At 56.8% G+C, this 17,040-nt stretch overlaps 1 protein-coding gene across 3 annotated transcripts in view; it reads right to left on the bottom strand.

The window, feature by feature from the left end:
• Window positions 1-1,714: 1,714 nt before the first annotated feature.
• Window positions 1,715-17,040, bottom strand: part of ARHGDIA (Rho GDP dissociation inhibitor alpha) — a 47,394-nt gene continuing 32,068 nt past the window's right edge. For 2 of the 3 annotated variants that reach the window (XM_078857099.1, XM_078857101.1), the window contains exons 2-6: window positions 14,459-14,656; window positions 12,876-12,959; window positions 7,256-7,332; window positions 2,978-3,041; window positions 1,715-1,953 (exon numbers count right to left, since the gene is read on the bottom strand). In XM_078857099.1, the coding sequence (XP_078713225.1) occupies window positions 1,754-1,953; window positions 2,978-3,041; window positions 7,256-7,332; window positions 12,876-12,959; window positions 14,459-14,656 (623 nt within the window). In that variant the 3' untranslated portion in view covers window positions 1,715-1,753. The remainder of the gene's footprint in view (window positions 1,954-2,977; window positions 3,042-7,255; window positions 7,333-12,875; window positions 12,960-14,458; window positions 14,657-17,040) is intronic. The other variant, XM_078857100.1, reaches the window with a different exon arrangement.

The following is a 17,040-nucleotide window of genomic DNA, read 5'->3' on the forward strand; positions in this document are numbered from 1 at the left end:
TTGAGGGGGCAGGGCTAGAGGGACAATGGGGGGAGGCTGCTATTGGTGCTTTGAATTTGGAGGCGTGGTCATCGAGACAATGGGGGATGGTGCTGCCACCCCCTCTCCCTGGCCCCTTTTCCCAGACCACGTGGGTGCTGGCCCTGTGAGTCGATAGCCCATTTACGTTTGACGAGTTAGCAGTAGTCGGTTGCAGTTAGAACTCGGTTTTAACCGACGGGACTTGAAAGTTCAAAACACACACACGCAAACACACACACACACCGACAATAACGCAAATAAAAACGAGCAAACGCAAAGCAAAGAGAGGAATGGATATTTAAACAAAAAGAAAACCCCAGTGGTAATAACGGTTAGAGACATCGTCGAAAAATCATAAGGCGACGGGGTTTTGCTGGAATGCTTTCAGAATGCAAAATATCGAGCGAGCGACGAAGGCAGCGATGATTTGTGTCGTTAGTCAAGAGCGGAGGGCATCCGCACCGTGGAAACAATTACCAGCTACGACGATTAACAAAGACTCGCGGATGCGCGCGCGCACACACGCACACACATACGCCATGCGAAGCACACTCTCTCCCCCCCCCCCCCCCCGCACTGACCATGCAGTAACAACAAGCAGGGTTTAATTTCTCAAAATGAAATGTTTCTTTTTTCAGTCTCCGTGTTGTCGGCATGCTGCGCCAGAGTTAGGCACGCGTCGGCTAGCGGTGTAAAAGCCACGGCAACAGCGAGGAGAAAAATACTGGACGCAGTGTACCGGGCGCGGAAATATTATTACCTGGGTCACCGACGCAAGATAAAAACTCGAATTCTCTGGTGACGGCTACCCGAGTGCTGTTTGCGACGGCAAAAACAACAACAAAAACCGGCGGCAGGAATTCGTCACTAACGAGCTGACGGCGGCGACGGCGATGGGATTACGGGTGGTCCCAGATGAATTCTCAAGTCAGAGACGGCGAGCAGAGGAGGACGATAAGAACTTTGGCATCCAAGCCCAGCTGCTTGCAGACACCGCGCGCCTGGTGAACGTGGCGTTCTCGGTCCCGACGAGTTTCGCAAACGGAAGGAGAAATGACGAAAATCCAAATCAGAAAACCGTCGCGGCGCGTCATCCGAGAGAAAAACGAAAGACCCGACGGAGTCGTCGGCCCGAGAGGTTCGAGCCGATAAAACCATCACTCGTTCGTCACCTGCACGGCCGATGGCGGCGCGCGGCTACAAGGCGGTGGTTTTACAAGGCGGTGGTTTTACAAGACGGCACGACACGGGAAGTTGGTGGATGGCGAGCGCAAAGGGCCGTGGGGCGTCACCGTCCGGCGGCGGTGGTGACATCACCGCCGGCAATTATCAGAAACGAGGAACCGAGTTGAAATTCGTTTTTTTAAAAATAGAATTTCCGCCCGGTGCGAAAATTCCGCATGAACCGCGACCCCTGACAATCGCCGTCACCGCTCGCTCGCGCTCGCTCGCGCGCGCCGTGCGCGTGGGTAACGTGCGTCCAGTCAAGAGCCGTACACAAAAGATGTGCAAAGCAACAGCGTCGTCAGCACGTACACATGCGAGTCGTTTTTTTTCGTGATGCGCATGAAGATACCGGTTGAAATTAAGCCCTGCCGGGAACACCCCTTCCCCCCCTCTCTCTCCTTCCCTCTCCTTCCCCCCATCTCTCCTACTCCACCTTCCCCCCCCCACCATCTCCCCTCTACTCCTCCTTCTCCCCCCCCCCCCCCGACAACACCGCCGCCACCGCTCAGTCCTTCCACTCCTTCTTGATGGTGATGTTCCAGTCCCAGGAGAGGTGGTCGTGCTGGTCGTCGTCGGTGAACTGGGACTTGACGTTGTAGGTGCCGCGGGCGAGCAACCCCTTGGGCGCCTCCTCCAGCGGGGTCGTGAAGTCGTACTCCTCGCCGCGCGGACCGTAGCTGCCCACCATGTAGTGCGTCTTGTCCACTGCGGGGTGCCAAGGAGTGGGGGGGGGGTAGAGATGGGAGGGGAGGGGTAGATGGGTGGGGGGGCACAATAACCAGATACAATTTTGTTTTAATTTCACGAGGCGCGTAAAAACAACAACAGCGGCAGCAGGAATTCGTGACGCCCCGTTCGTCGCTAACAGATGACGACAACGATGATGGTGATGATGACGATGATGACGATGGTGGTGATGATAACGATGGTGGCGATGATGAGGATGATGGTGGCGATGATGAGGATGATGGTGAGATTGCGGGGGTCCGAGACAACATCTCAAGTCAGAGACACCGAGCAGAGAAGGGCGATAACAACCCTGGGGGGATCCAGGCCCAGGTGCTTGAAGACACCGTGCGCGCCTGGCGAGCGTGGCGTTCTCACTCCGACGAGGTTCACCGTTTCTCCCGCACTGTGCGTACATTCGTTCAACTTCTTTCGCACCATACGTAGCCAACCGTGCCAATTGTAGGTGCCGGGAAAAGGACAACAAACGAAACACAAAAAAGCAGATAAGGCCCACTGAGCTATAACAGCTCTTTTTAAGAAGCGACCTGGCCACAAATGATGTTTGCACAATTAAAGTGGCTTATCACGTGGACATTTATAGCAGCCAATTACTGTAAACGTTTCAAAGTCTTAGACTTCCCATTCAAACGAGCCCCTAAGGACTGTAAGCAATTTTTTCTCGAGTGCCGATTCCTTGTGGCCGGTTGTTGTTGTTGTTGTTGTAGCAGTTGTTGTTATTGTCGTAGCGGTTGTTGTAGCAGTTGTTGTAGTCGCGGTTGTTGCTGTTGTAGTAGCGGTTGCTGTTGTATTGGTTGTTGTATTTAAAGCAGATCTCCTGCTGCTCAAATAAGCACTGGAGGATCATTGGCACTGTGGTGGAAATTCTACATTTCTATGGCGGGAGGTGGGGCGGGCAGTTTGTCGACTTCCCAACCAATCGGTACCTATTTTACCGACCACCGTGCGGAGGGAGGAAGGGATGATGAGCGCGCGGACTCACCCTTGACGCCTTTCCTGTACGTCTGCTGGATGTACTTGAGGCCAGACACGATCTCACGGTTCACCTGTGAACGAGACGCGCAGGCAGACGACTCTCAACGGGAGGGACCGCACCGCTGCTCACGGTATCGAAGGGACTTGCGGTACCACCATTGCTCACGGTATCGAAGGGACTTGCGGTACCACCATTGCTTGTGGTATCGAAGGGACTTGCGGTACCACCATTGCTTGCGGTATCGAAGGGACTTGCGGTACCACCATTGCTCGTGGTATCGAAGGGACTTGCGGTACCATCATTGCTCGTGGTATCGAAGGGACTTGCGGTACCACCATTGCTCGTGGTATCGAAGGGACTTGCGGTACCACCATTGCTCGTGGTATCGAAGGGACTTGCGGTACCATCATTGCTCGTGGTATCGAAGGGACTTGCGGTACCACCATTGCTCGTGGTATCGAAGGGACTTGCGGTACCACCATTGCTTGTGGTATCGAAGGGACTTGCGGTACCACCATTGCTTGTGGTATCGAAGGGACTTGCGGTACCACCATTGCTCGTGGTATCGAAGGGACTTGCGGTACCATCATTGCTCACGGTATCGTCGCTACCTGGCGGTACCACCATTGCTTGTGGTATCGAAGGGACTTGCGGTACCATCATTGCTCGTGGTATCGAAGGGACTTGCGGTACCACCATTGCTTGTGGTATCGAAGGGACTTGCGGTACCATCATTGCTTGTGGTATCGAAGGGACTTGCGGTACCATCATTGCTTGTGGTATCGAAGGGACTTGCGGTACCATCATTGCTCGTGGTATCGAAGGGACTTGCGGTACCATCATTGCTTGTGGTATCGAAGGGACTTGCGGTACCACCATTGCTCGTGGTATCGTCGCTACCTGGCGGTACCACCATTGCTTGTGGTATCGAAGGGACTTGCGGTACCATCATTGCTCGTGGTATCGAAGGGACTTGCGGTACCACCATTGCTTGTGGTATCGAAGGGACTTGCGGTACCACCATTGCTCGCGGTATCGAAGGGACTTGCGGTACCACCATTGCTCGTGGTATCGAAGGGACTTGCGGTACCATCATTGCTTGTGGTATCGAAGGGACTTGCGGTACCACCATTGCTTGTGGTATCGAAGGGACTTGCGGTACCACCATTGCTCGTGGTATCGAAGGGACTTGCGGTACCATCATTGCTTGTGGTATCGAAGGGACTTGCGGTACCATCATTGCTCGTGGTATCGAAGGGACTTGCGGTACCACCATTGCTCGCGGTATCGAAGGGACTTGCGGTACCACCATTGCTCGTGGTATCGAAGGGACTTGCGGTACCATCATTGCTTGTGGTATCGAAGGGACTTGCGGTACCATCATTGCTCGTGGTATCGAAGGGACTTGCGGTACCATCATTGCTTGTGGTATCGAAGGGACTTGCGGTACCACCATTGCTTGTGGTATCGAAGGGACTTGCGGTACCACCATTGCTTGTGGTATCGAAGGGACTTGCGGTACCACCATTGCTTGTGGTATCGAAGGGACTTGCGGTACCACCATTGCTTGTGGTATCGAAGGGACTTGCGGTACCACCATTGCTTGTGGTATCGAAGGGACTTGCGGTACCATCATTGCTTGTGGTATCGAAGGGACTTGCGGTACCACCATTGCTTGTGGTATCGAAGGGACTTGCGGTACCACCATTGCTTGTGGTATCGAAGGGACTTGCGGTACCACCATTGCTTGTGGTATCGAAGGGACTTGCGGTACCACCATTGCTTGTGGTATCGAAGAAACTTGCGGTACCACCATTGCTCGTGGTATCGAAGGGACTTGCGGTACCATCATTGCTTGTGGTATCGAAGGGACTTGCGGTACCATCATTGCTCGTGGTATCGAAGGGACTTGCGGTACCATCATTGCTCGTGGTATCGAAGGGACTTGCGGTACCATCATTGCTCGTGGTATCGAAGGGACTTGCGGTACCATCATTGCTTGTGGTATCGAAGGGACTTGCGGTACCATCATTGCTCGTGGTATCGAAGGGACTTGCGGTACCATCATTGCTTGTGGTATCGAAGGGACTTGCGGTACCATCATTGCTCGTGGTATCGAAGGGACTTGCGGTACCATCATTGCTTGTGGTATCGAAGGGACTTGCGGTACCATCATTGCTCGTGGTATCGAAGGGACTTGCGGTACCATCATTGCTCGTGGTATCGAAGGGACTTGCGGTACCATCATTGCTCGTGGTATCGAAGGGACTTGCGGTACCATCATTGCTTGTGGTATCGAAGGGACTTGCGGTACCATCATTGCTCGTGGTATCGAAGGGACTTGCGGTACCATCATTGCTTGTGGTATCGAAGGGACTTGCGGTACCATCATTGCTCGCGGTATCGTCGCTGCCTGGCGGTACCATCATTGCTTGTGGTATCGAAGGGACTTGCGGTACCATCATTGCTCGTGGTATCGAAGGGACTTGCGGTACCATCATTGCTTGTGGTATCGAAGGGACTTGCGGTACCATCATTGCTCGCGGTATCGTCGCTGCCTGGCGGTACCATCATTGCTTGTGGTATCGTCGCTACCTGGCGGTACCATCATTGCTCGCGGTATCGTCGCTGCCTGGCGGTACCGCCGTTGCTCGCGGTATCGTCGCTTCGGCATTATTTTAGTTGCGTAGGCCCTCTTCCACCGCCGCCGATGAGACTCGTCGAAGTCAAAAACCGGCCTCCCGGAGTTTGGCCGCTTCAACAAAGCGAACAAAACGCTGCCGGGAAAATGTTTCGTCCCCCAAGGCCAAGGAGGCTAATGGCCAAGAATGTTTACTTTTTTTATTTACAGCCGCCGGGCGAGACCCTGGTTTGCTGTACGAGCCACTTTTTATTATTTTATTGCGGCTCTACGTGCGCTTATAAGGGTCCAAGTCCTGCGCTGTGAACTGCGTTCCCGTTACCGGAATCGCGGGTGCTGCTGACGGGAATAGCGAACGCACGCGTACACGTGCGTGTGTTTGTGTGCGAATGACGATTGGGTTGTTGTTGTTGCTGCGTTTCCTGCGTGCGTGCATGCAAGCGTGCACGAGGAGCGGTAGTGTCACGGTTAGCGCGCTGCGCTACCAACCCTGGCGACCCGAATTCGATTCTCGCTCGCAGTCAATAACAGTGGCGAATATCTGAACCAGTCCTGGGCCACCCTTAGGTCGACTCGGTCTTAAATGAGTACCTAGTGGCACTCACCCACCCTCTCAGTGGACCGTGTCGGCCTTCATCGGTGCTCGCTAAGAGCACTTGCCCCAAAGGTATGTTACGCCTATACGGGGGAACTTAGTCTTTGCGTGTGTGTAGTTTGCGCGTAAATGCGTGCGCGTGTACACGAATGTGCACGGGCGTGTGACGTGACTGTCACCAGGGTGCCTGCGCCAGGCCAGGTGCACCTGAAGGCGATGTGAAGTGTCGAGCACCCGCTGGCAGGAGGTCACAGGACAGACCCAGGTGCCAAGGTTTGAATGAATTGAGATGGCTAACAAGGGACTAAGATTACACATCCTCACACTCAAGACAAAGACTCCCCCCCCCTCCCTCCCCCATAGTCTTAACCGACTGTTGGGGCAAGTGCTGTTAGCGAGTAGCACCTATCAAGGCCGGCACGGCACACGAGGGGGTGGGTGGCCAGCACCACACCCGGCCGCCTTTGTCTCCCTAGTGGTGATGTTTACACACCGCACCAAGTACTCATTTGAGGCCGAGTCGATCTAGGGGAGGCCCAGGACCGGTTCAGATAATCGTCACCGTCACCGGCGTTGGCCGTGAGCGGGAATCGAACTCGGGCCGCCGGGTTCATAGTGCGGTGAAGCGCTAACCGCTACCACTACCACACGCAGACACAGACACCCGCGCACACCTCTCACACTCGCTGCAGAAACATCGGCGAACACGGATCCGTACCGCTAGGCACACGGTGACGATGGCCGTGCCGGTTGTGGCGTATCGTCGCACAGCGGCACATTTCCAACACCGATCGCGAGGGTTTATCCACCTCCCCCACCTTCCCCCCCCCCCCCCGGCCCGGTACGGGTAGGCCGTGAGTCACTGGCGAGTAACCGTTTGTCACTCATTTCGGGTAGGGTACGGGTACGGGTACGGAATGGGTATCCGTACCTGGCTGGGTACGGGTACCATTTGCGACCCTGGTGCGGCCGGGTACGGGTACGGGTAAGGAATCAAAACCCGTTTGCGAACTCTGCCCCCCACCACCGCCCAAACCCGTGGTCTCACCTTGAAATTAATCTTGATCTTGTACTCGGCTCCCTCTTTCAGCACAAACGACTCCTTCTTGAACGTCTCCAGATTCCCTGCGCGAGACACCACACACGCACGCACGCGCATTGAGGTTAACAAAACAAGACAAAGAACCCCCCCACGTGGAGCCTTAACAGACTATTGGGTGGGTGGCCGGCACCACGCCCGGCCGACTTTGTCTCCCCACTTGGCGACGCTTGCTACACGCCACACACCGGGTACTCATTTGAGGCCCAGGACCGGTTCAGATAACGGGTCAAGCCGGTGTTGTCCGTGAGCGGCAAGCGAACTAGGGTTGCCGGGTTCGTAGCGCGGCGCGCTGACTGCTACGCGCACCGCTCCTCGGTCACACACACACCGACTCCGCAATCACATTCGCACAAACCGTGGCGGATAGTGTGGGATTGCTTGCCTTCGCACAAATGGCCAATGTGGAAAAAAAAGCAAGCGTCTCCGATGCGTGACAGACACCGGGACGCACGTTGCAACGGGGAAAGATAAAAGACGGGGTGGGTCAGTAGAGGGCTGCATAGCCCGTCGGCTGCACTCCACTCGCACGGCCTTACTAACACACCGACACTCGACGTGAAGCTAGTGTATTACTAACACACCGACACTCGACGTGAAGCTAGCGTCTTACTAACACACCGACACACAGCGTAAAACTAGTGCAATACTAACACACCGATACTCCACATGAAGCTAGTGTCTTACTAACACACCGACACACAGCGTAAAACTAGTGCATTACTAACACACCGACACACAGCGTAAAACTAGTGCAATACTAACACACCGATACTCGACATGAAGCTAGTGTATTACTAACACACCGACACTCGACATGAAGCTAGAGTCTTACTAACACACCGACACTCGACATGAAGCTAGTGTATTACTAACACACCGACACTCGACATGAAGCTAGAGTCTTACTAACACACCGACACACAGCGTAAAACTAGTGCATTACTAACACACCGATACTCGACATGAAGCTAGTACATTACTAACACACCGACACCTTTACCCTTACTGATTTTCGCGTGTGCAGTATTTCTGATTTTTTCTGTAAAGTCGTTGTCTTGGATTTATTTTTGTTGCTGTATTTTTTTTTAAAAGACTCATGTGACGCCTTGATGTCATTTTTTTTTAACCTATCCTGGCTAAGCACTTTCTGGCAGCGCTCAAACCTCAAGCCGTGACCAAGGACCACTCTTCAGAGTCTCATCGCCACCTTGCCCTCAATCCTTCCCCTCGCTTATCGACGCTGTGCGGCCAAAACCTGGATGAGAGCCCAGGATTCTCAGCTGCGCCGGTTCAGTGACTCTAACCCCCCCCCGCCCCCCCCCCCCGAGTCACTGGGTCTACACCTCAAGTTGCGATCATCTTCACGAAAACATTTCTGGCTGCAAGAGTGTTGCCGGTCGTACGCCCCGGTGTTTCTGAGGCCTCCGTAAGTTTACAGAAGCAGATTTCGTTTCGCCAGGCGAGAACCCGCTGGGAGCACAGCATGAGTCGCATGCAAGAGTGACCTCGGGGTCATCGGTATCATTGTGTTGTTTTGCAAAGCAAAATAGCACAAAGCAAAACACCACAATGATAGCCCGGACACTGAAGCAGTTGAACCGCCATCCAGCCGAGCCAGAGAGGAACGATAGAGAGTGCAGTTCATAATCACATGGCTCTTCGTAACAAGAGAGCAATTTAGATTTTTTTTTATCCTATCGATATTTTTCCAGGATTGAAAAGAAGCGAGAGAGAAGAAAAAAAAAGCCTCTGGTTCGGCATGAACCTCGGCAACACGCCCAGCTAATTCCAGAACCTTCTCTCACTGTGCTGCCCCGCAGCAAAAAAAAACCGGCCTCCATGGCTGCCCTTCCTTATAAGGCCACGTGATCACAGTTGAGGGGGCGGGCAGGAGAGGAGGGAGAGGAAAGGCCATTGACTACGCCGACGCCATCAACAATAACCGCCACCGGCCACCAAGTGGCTGTGGACGTCACCACGGCGCCCGTGCCAGGCCAGGTGCACTTGAAGGGCCAGGTGAAGTGTGCGAACGCCCGCTGGCAGGAGGTCACGGGACAGACCCAGCAGGTGCCACGAGTCGACCGTACGAGATGACCGACAGAGATGACCGGCCGAGATGACCGGCTGTGTTTTAGCGGCCCGGCGCGCCGCCCCCCCTCCCCCCCCACGCTAGCCCACACGGGCTGTTGGGTTAGCGAGCGCCTATCGCAATCAGAATATTTATCCTGGAGGAATCCGATAAGCTGTGAAGCTCTTTTTTTTTTTCCGCAGACGCCCAAGTAGGGGGACACGGTGATGGTTGTGGGGGGGGCGGGGGCGTGGGGGGGCAGGGTCAGTGAGTTGCATCCAATGGATCGCTAAACCTTGACCATCAAACAAGAACCACTTCCTCCAGTCATCCGGAGGGCGGTCACCGCGTCAAATCGCGCGCTTTTCGGACGCGCTTCGGCGGTCGTCTGGAGCGCTCTTCTCCTCCCGATATAGGAGGAAGCCACTGGCGCAATGTACCCTTGCCCACGGTCACGCACGCTTCCTAACGCCAACAAGACGACGGGTCTGTTACAAGCCCATCCCAGACGCGTCCCCGTCTCTCGACGCAATGACAAGCACGCATCCATCTCTCTCACTGTGCGTCTGCATTTCCATCTCCTTGTTCATCACCCTAGGCTCACTTGGATCGCAGTCTTAGGCGGTCACATTCAGGAACTAGATCGAACGCTTGTTTATTGAGAACGTGCTTTTTGCGTTTAGCTTGCCGTCCTTCGACTGCGCACCTCCGATCGGCACGGTCGGCTACGTACAGTGTGAAAGAAGTTCAACACACGCACGCGCAATACAGGACGTAGACCGCGTGCGGAACGGCCGTCGTTCGGCAGAGGCCCGCGTTTGTCAGCGATGAAACGCTATGCGCAGAGGGCCCCCCCCCCAACGTTGTCACCAAACCTGCACTGACCAGCGTGGGGTGAAGTATGGTCAAATACGAGAAGCGGAACCTTGATTTAGACGGGGGGGGAAGAGAAGGAGGGATCTGAGGAATCAAACTCGGGCGGCCGAGGTTGTTTTTTCGCAGCAGCCCGGAGCAGCGAGCACGGGCTGCGACGCCAAGCGCTTCCCCCGTGCACACCGCTCATCATCGTTTGGGGGATGCGAGCTCGTAACCCGAGGCTGCCGGGGGGAGGGGGGGGGGCTCTCAGGGGGCGACAGAGGCAAGGGCTCGGGGCGGTTGCAATTTCCTGCGTCGGCCCGTGTGCCAGCACGCGGGCCAGCGGGCACATTCCCAGCGTGCGTCCGCGTGCGCATGGCACGAGTCCGCGTGCATGCGCTGGCACCGTGGAGGGTGCGGGTGGGGATGGTCAACCCCCGCCACCCCCCCCCCAACCAGGGTGTGAACTTGCAACTTTCCGATTGCGAGCCGCTCGCTCTACAGCCGAGCAACCTGGCCAGGTAGCGATGACGACGAATGGTGATGACGATGATGACATAGACGATGATCATGACATTGACGATGATGATAACGATAATGACGACGACGACGACAATGACGACGACGACGACAATGACGACGACGACGACAATGACGACGGTATCTTCACCGCGCTCACGGTGTTCTACAGTCCGGGTGAACACACAAAGGGCTCCGTGTGTGCGAGAACGCAGGGGAGGTCGGGGTTCAAAGCGGCCCTGCATTCAAGGATCTCCCCCGGCCTCCCCTTGCAACTCCCTCCGAACAAAGAGCGCAATTCAAACGCACACAGAGAGAGAGAGAACCCACGGGAAGGGAGAGCGGCATGGGGAGTAGGAGGCGGTGGGCGGGTGTGTGGTGTGTGTGTGGGGAGCGCTAGTGTAGTGGTTAGCGTGCCGTACTACGAACCCGGTGACCCGGGTTCGATTCCCGTTCACAGCCACCAACACGTGCGACAATTATCCGAACCGGTCCCGAGCAAACACGAGCACCGGGGAGACAAAGACGGCGGGGCGTGGTGCTGGCCACTCACCGCCTCGTGTGCCTTGCCGGCCTTCATTAGGCGCTCGCAAACAGCACTTGCCGCAACAGCCTGTGAGAGCTTATACGGGGGATCTTTGTCTTTGTGGCGGTGGCTATGCTGCGTTGGAGACGAGGCTTGGCGGATCGCACGCCAACTCGTAAAACTGCCCTCCCCTCCCCTCGGCGACACGAGTCGAGGTTGCCCCCATTTCCCGGGCTTGCCGGGGTTACGGTGATGGCAGTACAACAAGTGGGGTTCATTAACCACCCGCTCGGGGTTTGATCGTCACCTCCGTATTTTCTTCGGGTGTTCTCCTCCCCCCACCCCCGCCCGCCCGCCCGCATGTGAAAACCGCTCATGGAAGGACGAAACATTCGCGGGCCACCATCCCAAAATAGGACCAGAGGGCGCTTGGGCTGCCCGTTTCTGCCGACTGCCTTCCCCAGGTGCCCCGGTCTGTGGATTTTCGCACCACGCCCTGCGCGGGGGCGTAACGCCTTCGGACGGCGGCGTTTTGGAGACGTAATTTAGAAATGTAATCCACGTGCGTGCGTGCACGCTTGACGCCGCTCTATAGAGATAAAGGCAGCCCACAGGCGGCGGAGACGACGGCGACGCGGAGACGCGGAGACACGTGACGGGAAACATGGAGACACGTGACGGGCGCGGTCGAGACCACGGAGCAGAGAAAATAAACACGGGGCCAGAGCTTAGAGTCGACGCCCCCCCCCCACCGCTTCTCCTCCCGTCGAGAGGGGAAAGACGCAGCGGGAGAGTGGGGTGCGGTGGAAGGTAGCGTTTGGGAAAATGTTCACAGAGCACAGCTATCGCTTGGGACGTCACACGATTAGTTGGTAAGCGTGGGCCCAGACCAAATATTTGTCCTTGTCGGTACCAACCGAGATGCCAAAATTAGATCGTTCGGCGAGCGCGCTCCCACACGGTCCACTCGCTTTGGCCGTGTACGCAGAGCCTGGTACCGCCACCAAGTGGGTGCCATGTGGGCTAGGAGATGTTAACTACCTCGCCTGGTATGCAGGAAGTCGTTGGATCGATTCCGACCCTGACAACTGCTGTATATTTGGAGTTTGCATGTCTCCTTCTCCACGTGGTCAAGTGGATTTTTATCTGGGTACACATTTAGAAAAAACATCAAGCATTTAGTGTAGGGCCGTCGCCCACCGATTCGGGGTGTCGACCTGGCGATCACGAACTCCAGAAGGCAGTGGTGAGTGAGTGTGGTGGCAAGTACGGTGGTGAGTGTGGTGGTTAGTGCGGTGGTGAGTGTGATGGCGAGTGCAGTGGTGAGTGAGTGTGATAGCGAGTGCAGTGGTGAGTGAGTGTGGTGGCAAGTACGGTGGCGAGTGCGGTGGCGAGTGCGGTGGCGAGTGCGGTGGCGAGTGCGGTGGCGAGTGCGGTGGCGAGTGCGGTGGCGAGTGCGGTGGCGAGTGCGGTGGCGAGTGAGTGAGTCCCGTAGTGCGGTGGCGAGTGAGTGCGGTGGCGAGTGAGTGCGGTGGTGAGTGAGTGTGGTGACGAGTGCGGTGGTGAGCGAGTGCGGTGGTGAGTGCGGTGCCTCTTACCGGTGAGGTCGATGGTGAGAGGCCCGGGCGCCGTCTCGCACAGCAGCGTGAGTCGCGTCACCTGCACGTTCGCCACCGTGGGATCTGCCAAGTCGGACATGGGGGTGGGAGCACGGGGACAGGGTGTCAATCCGACTGCGAAACTGCGAAGTGACAAATCTGAAGTGTCATCACTCCCACCACACACCAACCAATCGGCTGCCAGGAAGATGACCCCCCATGTAACATGGCCGCCGTGAAATCCCTATACAACATGGCTGCCATGACGTCATCGCTTGGTTTGTTCAGCGGGGCTGTGGCAAGTTTAATATTTGTGTTATCAATGTGTTTTACTTGTGCGAGTGTGTGCGTGTGCAACTTTGCGTGGGAATGTAATTGACCGTGTGCGGGAAAGAGTATGTGTGCCATGCCAGCCTTAATAGTTCTCGCTAACAGTCTGTTAAGAGTCTATATGGGGGATCTTTGTCCACTTATGACAGTGGGTGTCTGTGTGGAAAGTGTGTATGCGAGTGTTGACCACGTGGTTGTAGGTGTCTGCCTGTGTGCCTGTGCGTATGTGCGTCTAGATGTATGCATTTTTTTACTTTGTTTGCACCGTTCGTAGCCAACCGCGCTAATCGGAGTTGTGTGGTGGGAAGCGGTGGTGCAGTGGTTGAGCACGCGTCACTTCGAATCCGGCAACAATTATCTGAACCGCTCCTGGGCGTCCCCTAGGTTGACTCGGCCTCAAATGAGTACCTGGTGCGGTGTGTAAACATCGCCGCTAGGGAGACAAAGGCGGCCGGGCGCGGTGCTGGCCACCCACCCCCTCGTGTACTGTGCCGGCCTTCATAGGTGTTACTCGCAAACAGCACTTGCCCCAACAGTCCACTTCAGGCTATACGGGGGATCTTTATCTTTCTGCGGGAGTGTGAGGACATACATAACGGTGCCCAACCAGCCCTGAAGTTCCCACCGAATTGATGCAATTCACCTTGCATCAATCCCGTAGGGAATTGGAGCCAGGACGAGACTTAGCCGACGCGAGGTCTAGAGTTGCACAAGTCGTGCCGTACTCACGCTCCTGGCAATCTGGCGTTCTGTGAGGTGTGGAGACTCGGAGGCGCGAGGGACGCTGACATACGGAGAGACACTGAGACACGGAGACACAAGCACACAGATACGTGGAGATACGGAGATAGGGAGACACTGGAGACACGCAGACAATGAGACACGAAGAAACAATCGGAGACACTGAGACACTGACACACGGAGACACAAACGGAGACACTGAGACACGGAGACACAAATAAACAAATGGAGACACAGGGACAGAGATTGAGAGATACGGAGACAGGGAGACACGGAAACAGGGAGATAGGGACACACGGAGACAGGGAGACATGGAGAGATTGAGAGATACGGAGACGGGGAGACGGGGAGACAGGGACACATGGAGACGGGGAGACAGGGACACATGGAGACAGGGACACACGGAGACAGGGAGACAGGGACACACGGAGACAGGGACACACGGAGACAGGGACAGACGGAGACAGGGACACACGGAGACAGGGACACACGGAGACAGGGAGACAGGGTACCGGCGACGATGGGCGAGGCCCCCAGCAGCGTCTCCTTGTACTTGCGAAGGCTCTCGTCGTCCTTGTCCAGCTCCACCAGCTCCTGGATGGACTTCTGGGCGGGCGGCTTGTAGTCCAGCGCGTCCTCCTCCTCGTTCTCCACCGCGATCGCCGCCAGCTGCTCGGGCGTGGGTTCCAACTCGGCCGCCATCGCTCCTCCTGCACGCGCACGTGACGGGCGCACGCCCACGGTGCTGAGCTGGGACGCGGCACAGACTTCACGGTCCCGCACGTGCGTGTGCGTGGGTACGTCGAACTTCTTTGGCACCCTACGTAGCCAACCGTGCTAAAATCGCGCCTCAGATTCCCGTCCCGACCGAGACCCCGTGGCCCACTCCGCGGCGAAGGCTCCCGGCGCCCCGCGGCGACACGGTTATTGATCCGTGGCACGACGACGACGAGGGCGTTTATCGAGCGATGGGTGGGGGGTGGGGGGTGGGGGTGGTGGGGCGGGGGCCACGAGAGAGAGTGACGGCGCAACCCCTCCCGTGGTGGACCGTCGTGCGGTGGCCGTAGTTCCTGGCGGGGCCGGTGAATGGCCTCTCCACCCCCCCCCCCCCGAGGGTTTTGCCGCTAAAAGCGCGCGCCGTGGGTTTACGGCTGCCGAGGGAGCGGCAGGAAGTGAGCTCACTAGCGACGCTATCGCAGAGGGTCGGAGGAGCGTCGCCCCCCCCCCCACCAGGTCCCAACAACACTCACTCACCCACCCACCACACTGCAGGTCCCAACAACTCACTCACCCACCCACCACACTGCAGGTCACAACACCCACCCACCCACCACACTGCAGATCACAACACTCACTCACCCACCCACCCACCACACTGCAGGTCACAACACTCACCCACCCACCCACCCACCACACTGCAGGTCACAACAACACACTCACCCACCCACCACACTGCAGGTCACAACACTCACCCACCCACTCACCACACTGCAGGTCACAACACTCACCCACCCACTCACCACACTGCAGGTCACAACACTCACTCCCCCACCCACCCACCACGCTGCAGGTCACAACAACACACTCACCCACCCACCACACTGCAGGTCACAACACTCACCCACCCACTCACCACAAGTCACAATACTCACTCCCCCACCCACCCACCACACTGCAGGTCACAACACTCACTCACTCCCCCACCCACCCACCACACTGCAGGTCACAACAACACACTCACCCACCCACCACACTGCAGGTCACACACTCACTCACCCACTCACCACACTACAGGTCACAACACTCACCCACCCACCACACTGCAAGTGACACTCACCCACCCACCACACTGCAGGTCACAACACCCACCCACCCACCACACTGCAAGTGACACTCACCCACCCACCCACCCACCACACTGCAGGTCACACACTCACTCACCCACCCACCACACTGCAGGTCACACACTCACTCACCCACCACACTGCAGGTCACAACACTCACTCCCCCACCCACCATACTGCAGGTCACACACTCACTCACCCACCCACCACACTGCAGGTCACAACACTCACTCACCCACCCACCACACTGCAGGTCACAACACTCACTCACCCACCCACCACACTGCAGGTCACACACTCACTCACCCACCCACCCACCACACTGCAGGTCACACACTCACTCACCCACCCACCCACCACACTGCAGGTCACACACTCACTCACCCACCCACCCACCACACTGCAGGTCACACACTCACTCACCCACCCACCCACCACACTGCAGGTCACACACTCACTCACCCACCCACCCACCACACTGCAGGTCACACACTCACTCACCCACCCACCCACCACACTGCAGGTCACACACTCACTCACCCACCCACCCACCACACTGCAGGTCACAACACTCACCCACCCACCCACCCACCACAAGTCACAACACTCACTCCCCCACCCACCACACTGCAGGTCACAACACTCACCCACCCACCCACCCACCACACTGCAGGTCACAACACTCACCCACCCACCACACTGCAGGTCACACACTCACTCACCCACCCACCACACTGCAGGTCACAACACTCACTCACCCACCTACCACACTGCAGGTCACACACTCACTCACCCACCCACCCACCCACCACAAGTCACAACACTCACTCACCCACCCACCACACTGCAGGTCACAACACTCACTCACCCACCCACCACACTGCAGGTCACAACACTCACTCACCCACCCACCACACTGCAGGTCACAACACTCACCCACCCACCCACCCACCACACTGCAGGTCACAACACCCACCCACCCACCACACTGCAGGTCACACTCACCCACCCACCCACCCACCACAAGTCACAACACTCACTCCCCCACCCACCACACTGCAGGTCACACTCACCCATCCACCCACCACACTGTAGGTCACAACACTCACCCACCCACCACACTGCAGGTCACACTCACTCACCCACCCACCCACCACACTGCAGGTCACAACACTCACTCACCCACCCACCACACTGCAGGTCACAACACTCACTCACCCACCCACCACACTGCAGGTCACAACAACACC

Source organism: Lampetra fluviatilis, chromosome 5, assembly GCF_964198595.1.
Source record: "Lampetra fluviatilis chromosome 5, kcLamFluv1.1, whole genome shotgun sequence".
Taxonomy (NCBI): domain Eukaryota; kingdom Metazoa; phylum Chordata; class Hyperoartia; order Petromyzontiformes; family Petromyzontidae; genus Lampetra; species Lampetra fluviatilis.